A 16,995-nucleotide genomic window follows, 5' to 3' on the forward strand; every position below is an offset into this window, starting at 1 on the left:
ATTTAAAAATTATCCATTAATTTTTAGGTGGTCGAGTTAAATGTCTCAATTTAAACCATGTATGTGCGTGATCAGCATATGTACAGTATTAGTAACCCAAGATCAAATGTTGTTCTTTTTTTTTTGAGAATGTTGTTCTTATATCTTATTAAATTGTTCATTAATCACAATTCACATAATTAATTTAATCGTAAGATTTAAATATTTGACGTTCCAGATTGAATCTTATTTCTCATTTTAAGGATTATTCTCATCGATCCATTTTCTCTTACCATATATATATCCATTAATTTAAGTCAATGAGTAAGAGTAGCACTGTAAGCAGGAGAAATCATTTATAACGATGATAACTAAACATGAGAGCTACAAATTTTGCAAGAATTCAAACTTCGTCTACGCAGCTGGCGAAGGAGCTGGTGATCTCAGCCTCGGCGGCGGCGGCGGCCTCTGCAGCCGCCACTTCCAGTGAGTACCCGTGGCGGCTTGTGGAGGCGGCGGCGGCGGCAGGCTTCCTCGCTTCACATCAGCAACGGGAGTAGTAGTTGTATGCGAAAACGGCACCGTTTTCAAGATGGAAGCATCGTCGGAAGAGAAGGGGGTTTCCACACATTGTGTGAAAATGGCTTCGTGCATGAACAAGATGGCGAGCAAGAAGAGATACGACGTCGGTTTCATTGATGATGCTATGTTGAATGTGTTGTGTTGTTTCGGAGATATCTATATAGGCAGAAGAGATGAGACTAAGCCACCTATAATTGTGTCGTATATTGAGCAGTTGTTAGTTCAATCATTAATCGCCTCGAAACATTAAAATGCATTTCCTCGAAAGTGTACCGAGAATAAATGAAATTAACTTATTGAATTTTGATTTTTATGTAATTTTTTAAATTAATGATATGTCACCTACTGATCACGATGAAACGAAGTCTGTTGGTAAGACGTTTCTCTTCCAACTAATAGATCGGGAGTTCGAGTCACCTAAAAGACTAGAGTGTGAGTGTATTTTTCCTTTATTTGGATGTAACAAATTTAAATAAGAAAGAAAAAAAATAATGATGTTACTATTAAAATATTAGAATTAAAATAAATATATAGAAATAATAGGTTACATGAACCATATTTCATATTCCATTTTACCATTTCAGCTTACCTCGTACTCTAGAGTTTGCAATTTTGTATTCATGTTTTTAGGATAAATAAATACTCCCTCCTATTATATGTATAGGTCGTTCATTTGCACATTTTTTAATATAAAAAATTTAGACCCATATTAACCTTATTTAATGATACTTTCTCTTATGGGGAGCATAAATGAGAGACAGTTAATTAATGCCTCTTTAACTAACGAGGTTAATTGTTGAATACAAAACTAAAATGACATATAATATAAAAAAAAAAATATGAAAAACATCAGAACAACATATATATAAAATAGAAGGGAGTAGTTAAATTTAAAGACTGTATTATAATGGACTTGAACTATTGAGAATTTTAACCTCGAAAACTAATTATTCTATCGCTAGACCAACATATGCACTTATTTTGCCTTCATTTTTAATAAATAGTGCTTCAAAAAAAAGAAGAAAAATAATTAAGTTCATTATTAAAGAATATTTTTCTAATGAGATATATAATTACTTAGGTACCACATTTGATTTATTAATAGATCGATTAAAATATAAATTAATTGAATTGAAATGTAAGATGTATACAACTATTGTAAACAAAATATTGCATTTATTAAAGTAAAAAAAAAATATTGCATTTATTAAAGATGTAGCGACATTATATTTTTTGAGACGCATGCGGTGGGTAATTAATACAACCATAAATAATACTCCCTCCATCCCACATTTCATTACTTAGGTACCACATTTGATTTATTAATTGATCGATTAAAATATAAATTAATTGAATTGAAATGTAAGATGTATACAACTATTGTAAACAAAATATTGCATTTATTAAAGTAAAAAATAAATAAATATTGCATTTATTAAAGATGTAGCGCGCGACATTATATTTTTTGAGACGCATGCAGTGGGTAATTAATACAACCATAAATAATACTACTCCCTTTGTCCCGACTTTTGGTATCCAGTTCAGAACAGCACGGGTTTTAATAAAGTGATTGATGTGTTGTGAGTGGAATAAGGGTCTCGCATTTTATGTGAAAGTTAAAATAATTAAAGTGGAGTAAGGGCTCCACCTACTATGACCAAAAATAGAAATGGATACTAAAATGTGGGACGGCAAAAAAAGGAAAGTTGGATACTAAAAGCTGGGACGGAGGGAGTACAACTACAATAAATAAACATTACTAGTATTCGAAATTAGTGTTTTATTTGTTGCCACAGATGTTACCCTTCAATTTTACAAGAAAATGTTTAGACTTTCTTTAAACAAATTGCATGTGAATCTGTCCGTGCCTTAGCGAGAATGCAAACAACAAGAGATGCACTCGAAAAAATGAGTATTCTTCATTGTTAATGATGTGTTTACTTTGATACGAAATAATTCATCTGTCCACATTGACATGGAGTTTAAAAAATTTTGTATTGTTTATTTAGTGAGTAAATAAAAGAGCCCACAAATTAATTAAAATAGTGAGTGAAGAAAGAGGCCCGCAAGTTAATGAGTGGAGAAAGGAATTCATAAATTATTATATTAAAGATTATGATATTTTTTTGTGGACATATGACATATTATGATATATTACATATTATGATATTTTTTCATGAACGAAAAGAGTACTTTTTATTTATTTATTTATGGGAATACAACAAATGAGTATTCTCAAGGCCAGCCCTGATGGGCCTAGGCGATGCTCCAGTGCATCAAGATTTTGGGCCTCAAACTTTAAACAATATATTTTTATATTTAATTATTAAGATCGTTTTTTTTTAAATTATTGTGAGTGATCATGGTTCAATATCCTCTAAGTCTAAATAACAATGACCATTTGATGGGGCGGTCGACCCTCATCTTATCAATTTAATTAAAAAAAAAATTAATTCATCTAGTCAACCAACCATGGCAAATCACCCATCCTCAAGAAATCACAAGGTCTCTCTCTCCATTTCTGTCGTGACAAATGTCAATTTATATTCTGAATTATCGAAAATAGCTTTTTAAATTTTGAGCTATCAATTTTGTATCAATTATACGATTCATCCATTTTTTATGCTTTAAATTTTCAATTAATAAGGCATATAATAATGGCGTCGTCTTATATAATGTAGGTTAAGAAAAGAATAATTCTAAATAAATCGTGGCATCCGACGAGGCACATCAATTTTTTGGAAGTTCAAGGTTTAAAAAGATATTTTCAATAGTTCAGAAATAATTGATAGTGCGAATAGTTTGAGGTTTGAAATGATATCTACTCAAAATTAAATATACATCTATAATTCTATTATTTATTTTTGAAACAAAAATATCAAATAGAATCTTCAGTTTCCCTTTCTTATAGCCTTTAATAATTTTCTTTTGATCTCCATTGTATTCTCTTTCTATATTTCCATTTCTTTTTCTTCGAACTCATCACATCATCACATGGGATCTTTACTAATGTGCTCAAGACGTCAAATTTATTTATTTTAATTTTTAAATATGTATATCATCCCACAAAAGACAATAATCGCAGTGCAAAATAGGGAATCATTAATTTTACATTTATTCACGAATAATAAAAGCTACATATTATAAAATCCATCAAATATAGCACATAATAAAATATTAGAAAGAAAATCTGCAAAAGTAGTGGCCTAACTGCAGTTGGCAAGTTGTCATTGTATGCTCAAAAGTCCACATCCAATCCGGCAATTCCTCAATTAACAATTAATTCTCAATTAAATTAATAATTACCCCAAATATTAAGTCAAATTCTCTTGTATGTTTTTTGTGGGAAAATTATTTTGTACTATGTTACGACAGTCTACATGCGAAGACGTTTCACCGAATCTTCCAATACGAGTTTATTTTTTTTGAGGGGCCAATTTGAAAGCTTTTAAAATTAAATAAACTATAAATTATTCCATTTGGTGATTAATGTTCATAATTATTCGTAATTAATCAAATTAATAAACCCTCTCCAAACCAAATTCTTCGTCGGTCATCTTCACACCTCCAGAAACACGCACACCACGCGAAATTTCTCTCCTTTTTTTCTGCTCTCTTCAGCAATTAAGCATTTATGCGAGGTTTAAGCTTCATGATTTTTTGAGCTCTTTTTGAATTATTTTTTCTGTGTTGACGATTTGTGCCGAATCTGAGCCGTTGAATTTGACGATTCCACCACCAATGCAACTCAGACCCCGTCAATTTAGTCCATCTGTTTACCCCTTTCTGAGCCCTAGTAGATCCGTGTAGAAATTTGTCGGTACTCGATTGGATTTGGAGATTATAAATTTTCTGCGGTTCAATCGGGGTTTTGTGAATTGAATTCGGTTGAAGATGGTGGCGGCGAAATCTCAGGGGCGGCTGTTCACGATCGGGCTGGTGGCGTCGTGGTACTCGTCGAACATTGGGGTTTTGCTGCTGAACAAGTATTTGCTGAGCAATTACGGGTTCAAGTACCCGATTTTCTTGACGATGTGCCACATGACGGCGTGCTCGTTGCTCAGCTACATCGCGATCGCGTGGATGAAGATGGTGCCGATGCAGACGATAAGATCTAGGGTTCAGTTCATGAAGATCTCGGCGCTCAGCTTGATCTTCTGCGCTTCCGTTGTCAGCGGCAACATCTCGCTCAAGTACCTGCCCGTGAGCTTCAATCAGGCGATTGGCGCCACGACGCCGTTTTTCACTGCGGTGTTTGCGTACTTGATGACGCTCAAGAGGGAAGCGTGGTTGACTTATTTTACATTGGTTCCTGTAGTTACTGGAGTTGTCATCGCGAGTGGGGTATGTCTGTTTCCTTTGATTGAATTGTGGTTTGTTTAATTTGGTGTTTGTTTTCGTATTTCAGTGTCTCTTGATACGGGTACCTTTTTCTATTGATTGATATCATTGTGTTAATTGAGCCTGATTGCGACTGCTTGGGGTTGATTTGTTGCAATCCACCTGTTAAAGAATTGTTCTGCTAATTTAGGTTGTGTGTTTGATTAAATGCCCCCCTTTTGCATTTTGGGAAAAAGGGCTTCCTTTGTGTTCCAGCAAACTGATGTTCATCAATTTTAGGTGCTTATTAAGTAGTTCATGTATTAAAGCCATATAAGTAGTTCATGTACTATGTATTCTAATGTCCTCGGCACACTGCTCCCAAGTTTTCTATTTTACTATGTGCCGGTGAAACTCAAATTCTTTTCTGATTGACTTCCTCTTTGATTGGTGTAGGGTGAGCCTAGTTTCCATTTATTCGGGTTTATCATGTGTATTGGTGCAACAGCTGCAAGGGCACTCAAGTCAGTGGTTCAGGGTATTTTGCTTTCTTCTGAAGGGTAAAAAAATTTCTACACTCAGGCAAAACTATATATTCTTGTGAATTTATCATAGGGCTAAGTTACTTGTGTGCTATATTATTACTTTTGTAATCTGAAAGTCCTCTTTCTGTCTGAAGGGAAAAGCTGAATTCTATGAATCTGCTCCTCTATATGGCTCCTATAGCTGTAGTACTTCTACTTCCTGTAACACTCCTCATGGAAGAAAATGTTGTTGGCATCACATTGGCCCTAGCAAGAGAGGATTTCAGAATTATTTGGTTACTGCTGTTCAATTCCGCGCTTGCATATTTTGTAAATTTGACAAATTTTCTGGTCACGAAGCACACCAGTGCCCTCACTCTTCAGGTACTTCTTTCCCAGTAAACCTACAGTCCAGTTCGTGGCGATAATGTTATAAAATCAATGTTTTTGCTTATCTTATGCCAAAGTACTCTTGTTGGGTTGAATGTAGTAATTTCACTTGAATTAATTTTGACTCTTGCTGCTTTGTGCTCGTGTTCTTTGTGACAGATCTTTGTTCTCGAGTATTACCAATTTGTAAAATCTAATATAGTCTCCTATTTAAAAAAAAATGAATTGAATTGGGAAGTCGATGCGAGGGTCGGAATAATTGCTGTGTTTGAAGGAGAATGAAATGACAATAAGATATGTCCCTCCATGTGCGTCCTGTGATTGTGTGAAATTTGTGCATATCCTGTCGACAGCATTTTTGTGCATTTATTTATTTTAACCAGAGAATAATATGCTCGAGGTTGGTTTGTACCAGTTATACTCCTTTAATCTAAATCTCTGCATTGTGAGTTATCCATTTATTATCCATAGAAATCTGCATTTGGCAATATTCACTCCTTCGTATGCCTGTTTAGTTCTGTTCAGTGCTGTCGGAAGCTATTTCTGTTAGTCTATAGTTTAATGTTGAGGGTCTTTTGATGTAAAAATGAAATGTTGACCTGATCATCTATGAAAAGTTTGTCACTGGAATGCATATGTGAATCTCGAATATGCTATATGGAATCAACCAGTGAAACATTTGGAGGAAGTCTCGTAAACGTCTTTCAAATGTATAGAAAAGCCTTGACTAGTCTGAGGTATTCTAGGGTAGAACAACGTTATTGGTGGATTCATTTGCTCAATCTTTTCGAATCTCTTGTTAAATTATCTATACTATTGAAAAATCACAGAGAACAAGATTGGTAATGTACAAATGTTGTTTTCATTACTTTGAAGTATCTCTGTTAGAACATCATGATATATTTTTACATGACATAGTTGTTGCATTTATCACTTTATGATTACTAGATTGCTTGTTGATTATGATGGGGAAACCATGGTTGCTGACGAAATTGTGGGTTCCTTCAGGTCCTCGGAAATGCTAAAGGGGCAGTGGCGGTTGTAGTCTCCATATTAATTTTCAAGAACCCCGTCTCTGTCACTGGAATGCTTGGATATTCACTGACAGTCTTGGGCGTTATCCTGTACAGTGAAGCCAAGAAGCGTACCAAATGAAGGAACGCGTAGACTTTGAAACCATTACCTTCTATGTTGTGATATGAAAAGGTGATACCATCTGATAGACGCAAGTTCAGTGAGTATCGGTGCTGTGCTGTGGGCGTATGAAAAAGACCCTTTTTTGGCCGGGAAGGCGTGGGCGAGGGCTCCAAACTGTACCAACAAACCAACACCTCAATAGCTGTGTAGGAGTTTTTATTGCATTCGGTCTCGGTTACTAAATCAGATCCTTTTTTTTTTTATCACTGTATTCTTTCCTCGACTCGACAACGCTACATGTTATTATAATTCTTTTGAGATCATCAATTAGTGAAAAGAAATCAAAGTTCTATAAATTTGTGGCCTTACATATTTCATTAGGGTTCAATTGTCTCATTCTTGCCATGGATCCAATCTCGTCTGCTTTTGAGTTAGTAGCTGTTCTAATCAGATCCTTTAATTATTCCAAATAATTAAAGAACTTTATCTATTGGAGCAAGGGGCGGACGACGAGCGACTCCTGGAATTCGGCGGTGGAAGGTGGAAACGACGTCGTCATGATGTCGAGCACAGTAACAAGAGATTGAAGGTTTCTGTAGCTGCTGACCAAGAAAAGAAGCAAGATGGTGAGCAAGAAAATCTTGGAGAGAAAGCGTGGTCCGAAAAAGAAGACTCTATGTTGGAACAGGAATTACACAAATGGATGAAAGGAGTCTTCCAAGAAATCGCATCTGAGGTTTTCCACGATAATGTGTCTGCTACTTTCCTCGCACAGGTAATCTTGAAACTTAAGGTGCGATCGCTTGATTAATGTTGCTGAATTGGAAAGTAATTCTTAAGATTTCTGTTTAAATAATCAGAAGTTTGTGATGATTTTCTGTTTGGGTTTTGAGCACTGTTATTGAATTGACAACTTGTCAAGTTTGATTCATTTGATTCTTTTATTTCTTTTTTGTGAATTTCGATATTGCTGTTAGAATGATATGAGCTGCCAATTCTCTCTGAAATTCGAATTCACTGTTACAGAAATGGTCCTTAATTTTAACTTCGGGTTCAGCCTCAACACGGGGCAGCCCCATGGACAGGGCTGGCCCTGAGGGCGGGCGGTCATGGGCGACGGCCCAGGGACCCAAAGATTGAGGGCCCAATTTTTTTTAATATATCTCATTAATTATAGGCTTTATGTATACTAAACAATATTAGATAACATAATTTATTGTCAAAAATTCAAAATTCAATTTAAAATCAATTTCAAATTAATTTGATGATAATTTTGTAACATAATTTTGAGGGCCCAAAAATTTAAATATATCTCATTAATTATAGACTTTATATATACTAAAAATATTAGGCAATACTCCAAATTGTTTTATCAAATTTATATTATATTAAAACTTCAAAGTTCAAATTGAAATGTAAAATTATGCTGGCAATGCCAGTTACTACTTAGGGTTAAATGCATGTAATATCATAAACTTAGGCCGAAATCCAAATTTAGCACGGACTTCAATTTGCCCAATTTATATGGCTAACTTTACTCCGTGTCCAAATTTAACACCGATTTGTTTTCCGGTAGAACTACGTGGCAATGACGTGTCTTTCAAATGACACATCATAATATATAACTTAAAAATGTCCAATTTAAATGTGTAACTTTACTTCGTGTTCAATTTAAATGTGTAACTTTAATCTATGTTCAATTTTAGCACCGAATAGAGATAAAGATAGAGAGAGAGAGAGACAAGCATGGTCAGAGACGGCATGAGCTCCTGCTGTCCAGTCGAGAGCAGGGGAGGCAGCGGTGGTTCAGAGCTGTTGCTTGTCCGGCGAGAGAGAGCGGCGGTGAGGACGGCAGCCTGTGGCTGGATGGCCGCGATTTAGGTGTTTGAAGTTGGGGATTTAGGGTTTAAGGGAAAAGGGCAGCGGCGGCCGAGAGAGACAAGAGAGGTGGCGTCGACCGGCCGCGTTACAGTCGTCGGAATCGTCGCCGGAGGTCGCAAAGGGGGAGTCGGCGACGCGAGCTGTGCATCGTGCATGGAGGATGAGAGGCACTCGCCAACGGGAAGAGGAAGAGGTGTTGGAGGAGAGGAGTAGAATTCGGCAAGCAAAACGCAGCGTTTTGCTCGCCGGCCGGAAACTTGTTCCGGCAAGCCACGTCATTGACACGTAGGATTCAATTTGGGAGAAGAAAAAAAACGGTGTTAAAATTGGACACGGGGTAAAGTTAGCCATATAAATTGGGCAAATTGAAGTCCGTGCTAAATTTGGATTTCGGCCTAAGTTCATGATATTACATGCATTTAACCCTACTACTTACTAACAGACTGTTCTAAAATGAGCTTCTCAAATTTAAAATTGTTGAAAACGTATTTGAGATCGTCAATGTCCCTAAAGAGATTGAATGATTTGACAATATCTATATACATATATAAAAGCTCAATCACTTAAAAAAACAGTAAGTTATGTTTTCCTGCCAAAAATCACCTTACTATTTTTGAAAATAATTTTTTCTTTCAAATTTTTTTATCAATCTACTCTAGATAATAATAATAATAATAATAATAATAATAATAATAATAATAATAATAATAATAATAATAATAATAATAATATAAAAATCATACAAAAGCGTACTAAAAATTTAATAAATGTAAATCATACTTGAAATTCTATTTTTAAGAGATATATATATATATATATATATATATATTAAGCTAAAGAGTTCTAAAATGAAAAAATATAAGTTTAATCTTAGTAACTGCATTAAATTGTTATAATAAAAAATATAAATATAAAAATAATACCATATAGTAAAAAATATAAAATAAAAAAAAACATAATAAAATAAACACAATTTAAAATGTAATGATTCTTGATCATGACAAATTTTAAATTTCATCTTTGCTAGGTTGTATTTGTTAATTTTATCAAAATACAAATTTTAAAATTAAGCTATATTATTCATTATATATAGTACTGTGTATATTTCAGTATAAATTTTGTATAAGTTATTTTAATATAATGTGTATATATTATATCATCTTTAATTTTGTCATGTATGAACGAAATTAAAATTCATGGCAAATTCATGAATGAGCTAAAGTTTATGTATTTATATTGCAACTTTATATAGTTGAACAAATAGCAAAATTCACTAATAGTTTGTGGATTTACAGTCAATTAACGCCTAAAAAAATATTATGAAATGCAAATCAGTAAAAAGTAATTAAAAGTTCCAAAACACCTTTCAAAATTAATAGAAAATTTGAAAGAAAAATATCTAGATATTTTGGTGGAATTTTTTTAAATAGATAATAATAATCGTTAGTTAAAAAAGTTTTGTCAAGATCTTGGTCATTCATTTTATATCCTCCAATTATAAGATGGATTTATATTCATTTTAATTCTATTATCTTTATTAAGAGATTTTAGATAACATAGATTTAACAATATCGTAAATGATTTTGCAAGTAAAAATGCTAGATGAAATCATTTTTTATAAGTAATGGAAAATTTTATTTTTAATATATTGATGTGCTAATATATTAAGGGCCAATTTTTATAATTTAGCCCAGGCCTAATTTTTTTCAGGACCGGCCCTGCCCATGGATATGTCGCCTCCTGGCTCAGCATCAATGGCAATGGGCAGCCCGATGGATATTTCTCCTTCGGGTTCAGCTCAACTGCACAGGGCGACCCGATGCTGACCTCCACAGCTGGATCAGCCTCAACTGCACGGGGCACCCCATGGATACGTCGTCGTGTAATACTATTTTTTTTTTCAAGTAAAAAAAATAATAAAAAAATAACTTTTCAAAATTTAGTTATCAGTTATAAAACGCTCTTCCCTCTCAAAAAAAGTTATAAAACGCTCTTCACTCTACTCTTTTCTTTTGATAAAGCTCTTCACTCTAGTCTTAGTTCTGTCTCCGCACTAGACTCTCAATTCTCTCTCCGCACTCGATCTTAATTCTCTCTCTCCTTTCGACGTAGACTAATGGCCGATGATGACAATGCTGCTACTTCAAAGAAACGCCAACACTCGGATGAGGCAGGTCATGATGTCAGCGATGCTGGCAGTAACAAGAGATTGAAGCTTGCTGCTGCTGACAAAGGAATGAACGAAGAAAATCTTGGAGATTTCGCATGGTCCGAAAAAGAAGATGTCAGCGATGCTGGCAGTAACAAGAGAATGAAGCTTGCTGCTGCTGACAAAGATTCGGTCAAACACTTAATTAATGAATATTATACATGTATTCATTTTAATTAATGAATTAATGATTAAAAAGATTCGGTCAAACACTTAAAAATAATGAAATATTGAAACCACAAATATTGAAATACTGATAACACATTAAAAATAAAAGGAAGACGAATAAAAAAAGATTCAATGATATCGGTTAAAAAACTACCGAAAATAAAGAGATTTGTTTTGGATTGAGCCTTGAACATAATTAATTGCATAATTAGACAAGTTAATGACATAACTGACGGAAATGATCTAAACCGCTAGATCTAATAAATACAAAGGCTAAGATTAATTCTTTATTATCAAAATATATGTGATTCTCTATGGATCCATTCTCCCATAATATATATCTATATCTATATCTATACTATATTAAAAATGGAGTTTTCGATTTCAAATTGACGAGGACTGCAATACCCATCAGTGTTGTGCTTAGTAATACAAGGATATTTTACATGATTATTGTTATTATTATTATTATCACAGAAACTAACCAGCGCAGATCTAACTAAAGACTTGGGATAACAAATGAATACGAAGAGCCAGCGCAGTCGAGAAGCGCCTGCACAGTCAAAGATACCAGAAGTTTCCGCGCAGCTTAGAGGCAGCTCTGCCAGAGTGCAGCGCTACCAGATAGCCCTGCCAGAGTGCAGTGCTACCAGCCCTTCCAGAGTGCAGCGCTTCTAGAGTCAGACTTACCAAAATGCAGCCCTGCCAGAGTGCAGAGCTTCCAGAGCCAGACCTGCCAGAGTATAGCGCTACCATAGCCAGTCTTGCCGAGAGCGCAGCTTTTCCACCGAGTTGGGCTTCACTTCTCTGTTTCGTGGGCTTTAGGGTTAGGAGCCCAGCTTTGCCACCGAGGGGATTTTTCCAGCTTTTCCCGGAGTCCTCTCCGCGGGTTTTTCAGCTCTGTTTGGTGTGCTCGGAGAGAGTCTCCAGCTCTGTTCGGTTCTTCAGCCCTGATCGGGTCATTTAGTGCATAGCTCTACTCGAGTCTCTATTGCAGTTCTCCAGCTCTGTTCGGGTTTGCGTGATGGGATTTTTTCAGCTCTGTCTGGAGTCTTCTCTGCGGGACTATCAGCTCTGTTTGGTCTGCTCGGAGGGAGTCTCCAGCTCTGTTCGATTCTTCAGCCCTGATTGGGTTTAGTGCAGCGAGTTTCCAGCCCTACCCAAGATTTTTTTCGCGACACGACAGGGAACTTCCAGCCCTACTCGGGACTTCTAGGGGGAGATTGCTGCAACAACAAACCCTAACTTGTGTTAATGGCTGTAACTTCTAGGGGTTCTAATATCTATAAGTTTTATTTATTTTACTAACTACCATCGAATAATATATAATTTTTTTTTTATATATCCACGAAGTTAATCCATAATATATATCTATATCTATATTAAAAATGGAGTTTTCAATTTCAAATTGATTTCAAATTAATTTCAAAATTGAGTGGTAATTTTGTAGTTAATTAGAATAAAATTGAAGGTTTATTTATAAGCTATACATCTTTTTTTTCTTCTTCTTTAATTTCCTGTTTTTCTAAATTATTTCTTTTATAAAATCATGAAATTCGACTAATTATAAAATATTTGATATGCATATCAAATTAAGATCATGACAAGAACTTTAATTTGATATATGTTACGTGAATATTGGATTTAAAATATAAAAAGTATATTTATTTAAAGATTAAAACTTAAAGAAAATTCTCTCTCCTCTCTCCTCTTTTTTTTTGAATAATTTTTTTTTCAATTATCTTTTAACTTATATTGTTTTTTTTTTGTCACAATATCATTTTTATTAATATGAATTATTCTTTATTATTTTTATATTAAACTAAAATATATTTATTTTAAATTACATTTTTAACTATATTTTGAATTTTTATATAATAATCAAATGATAATCAATTTTATATATATAATAAAATATAAAAATATTTTTCGTGTGTCGCACGAGTGAAAATGCTAGTTATATTAAAAAGGGATTTTTCAATTTCAAATCAATTTCAAAATTGAATGGCAATTTTGTGGTTAGAATAAAATTGAAGGTTTATTTATAAGTTATACATCTTTTTTTTTCTTTTTCTTTAACTTCTTATTTTTCTATCTTAAGAAATGCTCTTATTTTAGCCATATATATATATATATATATATATATATATATATAAAGTATCTCAATTTCTAGCACTAGCAGGTATGATTAAATATTCGATATTACAATATAAATTAATCAGCTTACAATCTTCCAAGGAATTTTGTTCTAGTTTTGATTTATTGAATTATATGACTTTGCTTTTGGTTTATATGAAAATATTTTATAAAATATCATTGTTTTGTATTTTGTTTCACAATATGAGATTTTCTCTCTCCCTTTCCAACTCTCTCATTAATATAATACTTAAATTTATTTATCTTTTCCCCTTTTAAAATACTCTTTAACATCTAGGGTTTGCATCTATATATGTCTATCAAAGAGGACCTACACGGCTGCTGCAATTATTATTATTCTCAGTATATTCAGAGAGTGTTTCGTGCATCTTCTTAGAGCATACCGTTCGTGCTTTTCAGCGTGGATTGAGCAGCAATCACGTTAAGGAAGTAAGTTTTATCTTACTCTGCATAGTTCACGTAGGAGAAGGTTTGGGAAGATATAGAGGCTAGAAAGATCGAGTCTTCGCGTGTAAGTCCTTTGTATATCTTATCATCTCTAGTGAACTATTTGAACTGGGCGTGGCCCCCTAGACGTAGGTGTTTTATCACCGAACTGGGTAACCATTGTTGGTGTTCTTGTGTTCTTTATTTTTCTGCACGAGTTTCATTATTAGTCTCTTTAAGAGTTTTGACTGTGTGGTTGTGGGAGATATATTTTACTTGGATAGGTACAATTTCAGTCTCCATATTAATTTTCAAGAACCCCGTCTATGTCACTGGAATGCTTGGATATTCACTGACAGTCTTGGGCGTTATCCTGTACAGTGAAGCCAAGAAGCGTACCAAATAAACTATACCAACAAACCAACACCTCAATAGCTGTGTAGGAGTTTTTATTGCATTCGGTCTCGGTTACTAAATCAGATCCTTTTTTTTATCACTGTATTATATTCTTTCCTCAACTCGACAACGCTACATGTTATTATAATTCTTTTGAGATAATCAATTAGTGAAAAGAAATCAAAGTTCTATAAATTTGTGGCCTTGCATATTTCATTGGGGTTCAATTGTCTCATTCTTGCCATGGATCCAATCTCGTCTGCTTTTGAGTTGGTAGCTGTTCTAATCAGATCCTTTAGTTGTTCCAAGTAATTAATGAACATTATCTATTAGAATTCATATCCTTAATTATGATACATATTGCAAAATGGGGGTTACTTTCCAATTATATAGTAAACTGATTGAAATGTAGAAAATTTAATAGGGGAAGAGAGATAATTAAAATCTTATATTTTGGAGCAGGACCAAAAGCTTAAAACATTTTATATTTTGGAAAGAAGGAATTATTACTTTTGTCTTTCAAATTATTCTCTCTCTCTCTCTCTCTCATAAATATGGCAATCATAGTTTTATTCACTCTAAATCTACACTAGAAAAAGCTAGTTAAAGTCTGAACTCCCTTAATTTTACCCTAAAACAGAGTTTTGCAGTAACCTTTAGTTCATCCATGTTCAAACATGACTACTCAAAGAGTAAAATAGTGCAAAAAGCAATACTATAAATTAAATATCCAACCACTTTCTCTAAAAGCAAGTCATACATACAAGCAATCTTGAAACTGAAGACTTGAATATTTCAAATGATGCATTAAATTGAAACTAAATTCAAATCAATGACTAGAACAGAATCTACCAGATTCCCATCAAAACTATTATCAAAATGTAGGCATCTTATCCAATTTCTTGATCAATTAATAGAATGCATAGAAATTCACAGAAATAATGCAGAGATATGATAAGAATCTCAAGCTGGTAAAGCAAATCTCATTGGCAGCTCATCATTCTAACAGCAATCCAAATTCCCCCCCAAAAAGAAAAGAATCAAATGAATCAAACCCAAACAGAAAATCGTCACTAACTTCTCATTACTTTCCGATTCAGCAACACGAGCAGAAGGCAAGCTAGATTAATCAGGCGATCGAACCTTTTATCAAGATTCCGCGGCGCATCGGAGAAATGGACCCTGTACTTCATCGTCATGTTAGGGTACATGATCCCCCATTGTTTCCCTCCGGCGGCGCGGCCACTCATCGACGCATCACTGTTTGTACCATTCGTATTGTTGAAGGTACTCTTCTCATCAAACAGCTCGTAGACATACGCCTCCGCCGCCCCTTCCTTCCTCAGAGGCGTTCCCAATCCAGATCGCAGATGCCTCAGTAGCCCTCTCAGGTACATCTCGGCGTAGTTTCCGGCGTCCTGCGCCTCCGGCTCGCTCGGCCACCCGGTCTCCGTCACGATCAACGGCACATTCTCCTGCCCTGACACCGCCATGGCGGCGACGATAGCGTCGACCATCATGTCGAACAAGTTCCGGTATCTCACTCCGGTGACCACGTCGTCGCGGAAATTGAACGGATGCTCCTGAAATAGAACGAATCCGACCGGAATTTCGGAGTTGATTTTGAAGATGTTGTAGGGGTAGAGGTTGATGAGGAAGGAGGAGTTGGTTTCGTCGAGGAACTGGAGCAAGGGGCGGACGACGAGAGATCCGATCGGCTCCTGGAATTCGGCGGTGGAAGGGGGAAACGACGTCGTCATGATGTCGATGAAGGAGAAGGTGGTGGAGACGGAGATGGTGCGGATGCCGAGGTCGAATAGGGCGAGGCGGAGGTTGCGTATGGCCGGGAGGAGGGTGGTGGAGGGGTCGGCGGTGGGATCGGAGGCGGCGGAGGTGGTGGTGATGACGTCGGAGCCGGCGGAGATCAGGGAGATGCGAGTGCGGGGGTGGTAGGGGAGGACGTGCGAGCGGAGCCAGAGGGCGGCGGCGGAGCGATTGGCGGCGAAGGAGGGGATGAGGTGGTTGGGGACGGTGAGGAGGAGGGTGATGTTGGTGTAGGCGAAGGCGCGGACGGCGGCGGGGGACGGATCGAGGAGGCGGACGGCGGAGATACGGAGGGATTGGAGCGTGGAGACTACGCGTTCAGGCGGGGGGAGGTTGGGGGCGGAGGGGTTGTACGTGACGCCTATGGTGGTGGCGGCGGCGGCGGCGGAAAGGAGGAGGAGGATGGAAGTGATGAGGTGGAGAGAAGGCATTTTCGCGTGTGTGTTTGGGGGTTTAGAGGTGATCAATGGCGGGTTTAACCGCTATTTTGCAGTCATATATATACTCCCTCCAACAGCACGCTAACCGCTATTTTGCAGTTATATAAATTTACTTTTTTTTTTTTTTTTGTATAAACAGAATATCCAAAAATCTCTCTATCTGCTTCAATAACACAAAAAGCTGTTTGCGGCAGTGAAGATTGCATGTGATGAATTCTTGATAAAACTGGTTAAGAAGAAATGATTGCCTTCTGCTCGTGTTGCCGAATTGGAAAGTAATTCTTGAGATTTTGGAGCTTGTGTTTAAATAATGAGAAGTTTGTGATGATTTTCTGCTTGGGTTTTGAACACTGTGATTGTTCAGAGAAGTTCACTAGTTTGATCCATTTGATTCTTTTTTTTTTTTGTGAATTTGGAGCAAATCCTGTACCATAGCCATAGGGAAATTATTATCACTTACCACCGTTTCATCATTTGATACATTGGATTCCACGTATAATTAATGTAATTTTTGGATTCCAACTGGTACAAAACAATAATCAAATTTATCCCACTAAGCATG

The 16,995-nt window shown here is 35.7% G+C and overlaps 2 protein-coding genes across 2 annotated transcripts; one reads left to right on the plus strand and one right to left on the minus strand.

Annotated features, from left to right (window-relative positions):
• The first annotated feature begins 3,892 nt into the window (after positions 1 to 3,892).
• Positions 3,893 to 7,288, plus strand: LOC131005858 (probable sugar phosphate/phosphate translocator At3g11320). Its single transcript, XM_057932959.1, has 4 exons — positions 3,893 to 4,905; positions 5,338 to 5,441; positions 5,561 to 5,789; positions 6,804 to 7,288. The coding sequence occupies exons 1-4, from the start codon at positions 4,456 to 4,458 to the stop codon at positions 6,948 to 6,950; spliced, it is 930 nt and encodes a 309-aa protein (XP_057788942.1). The 5' UTR covers positions 3,893 to 4,455; the 3' UTR covers positions 6,951 to 7,288.
• Positions 7,289 to 14,967: 7,679 nt separating this feature from the next.
• On the minus strand, positions 14,968 to 16,452 carry LOC131005859 (glucan endo-1,3-beta-glucosidase 13-like). Its single transcript, XM_057932960.1, has one exon. The coding sequence runs from the start codon at positions 16,422 to 16,424 to the stop codon at positions 15,243 to 15,245; it is 1,182 nt and encodes a 393-aa protein (XP_057788943.1). The 5' UTR covers positions 16,425 to 16,452; the 3' UTR covers positions 14,968 to 15,242.
• Between the last annotated feature and the right edge of the window lie 543 nt (positions 16,453 to 16,995).

This window comes from Salvia miltiorrhiza, chromosome 1 (assembly GCF_028751815.1).
Source record: "Salvia miltiorrhiza cultivar Shanhuang (shh) chromosome 1, IMPLAD_Smil_shh, whole genome shotgun sequence".
NCBI classification, from domain to species: Eukaryota; Viridiplantae; Streptophyta; class Magnoliopsida; order Lamiales; family Lamiaceae; genus Salvia; species Salvia miltiorrhiza.

Bases quoted from the DNA above. Each gene is read 5' to 3' on its own strand.
- LOC131005859 (XM_057932960.1), bottom strand. From the start codon at position 16,424: ATGCCTTCTCTCCACCTCATCACTTCCATCCTCCTCCTCCTTTCCGCC.
- LOC131005858 (XM_057932959.1), top strand. From the start codon at position 4,456: ATGGTGGCGGCGAAATCTCAGGGGCGGCTGTTCACGATCGGGCTGGTG. The intron at 4,906-5,337 runs GTATGTCTGTTT...TGATTGGTGTAG, and splicing joins GAGTTGTCATCGCGAGTGGG to GGTGAGCCTAGTTTCCATTT. The intron at 5,442-5,560 runs GTAAAAAAATTT...TTCTGTCTGAAG, and splicing joins ATTTTGCTTTCTTCTGAAGG to GGAAAAGCTGAATTCTATGA.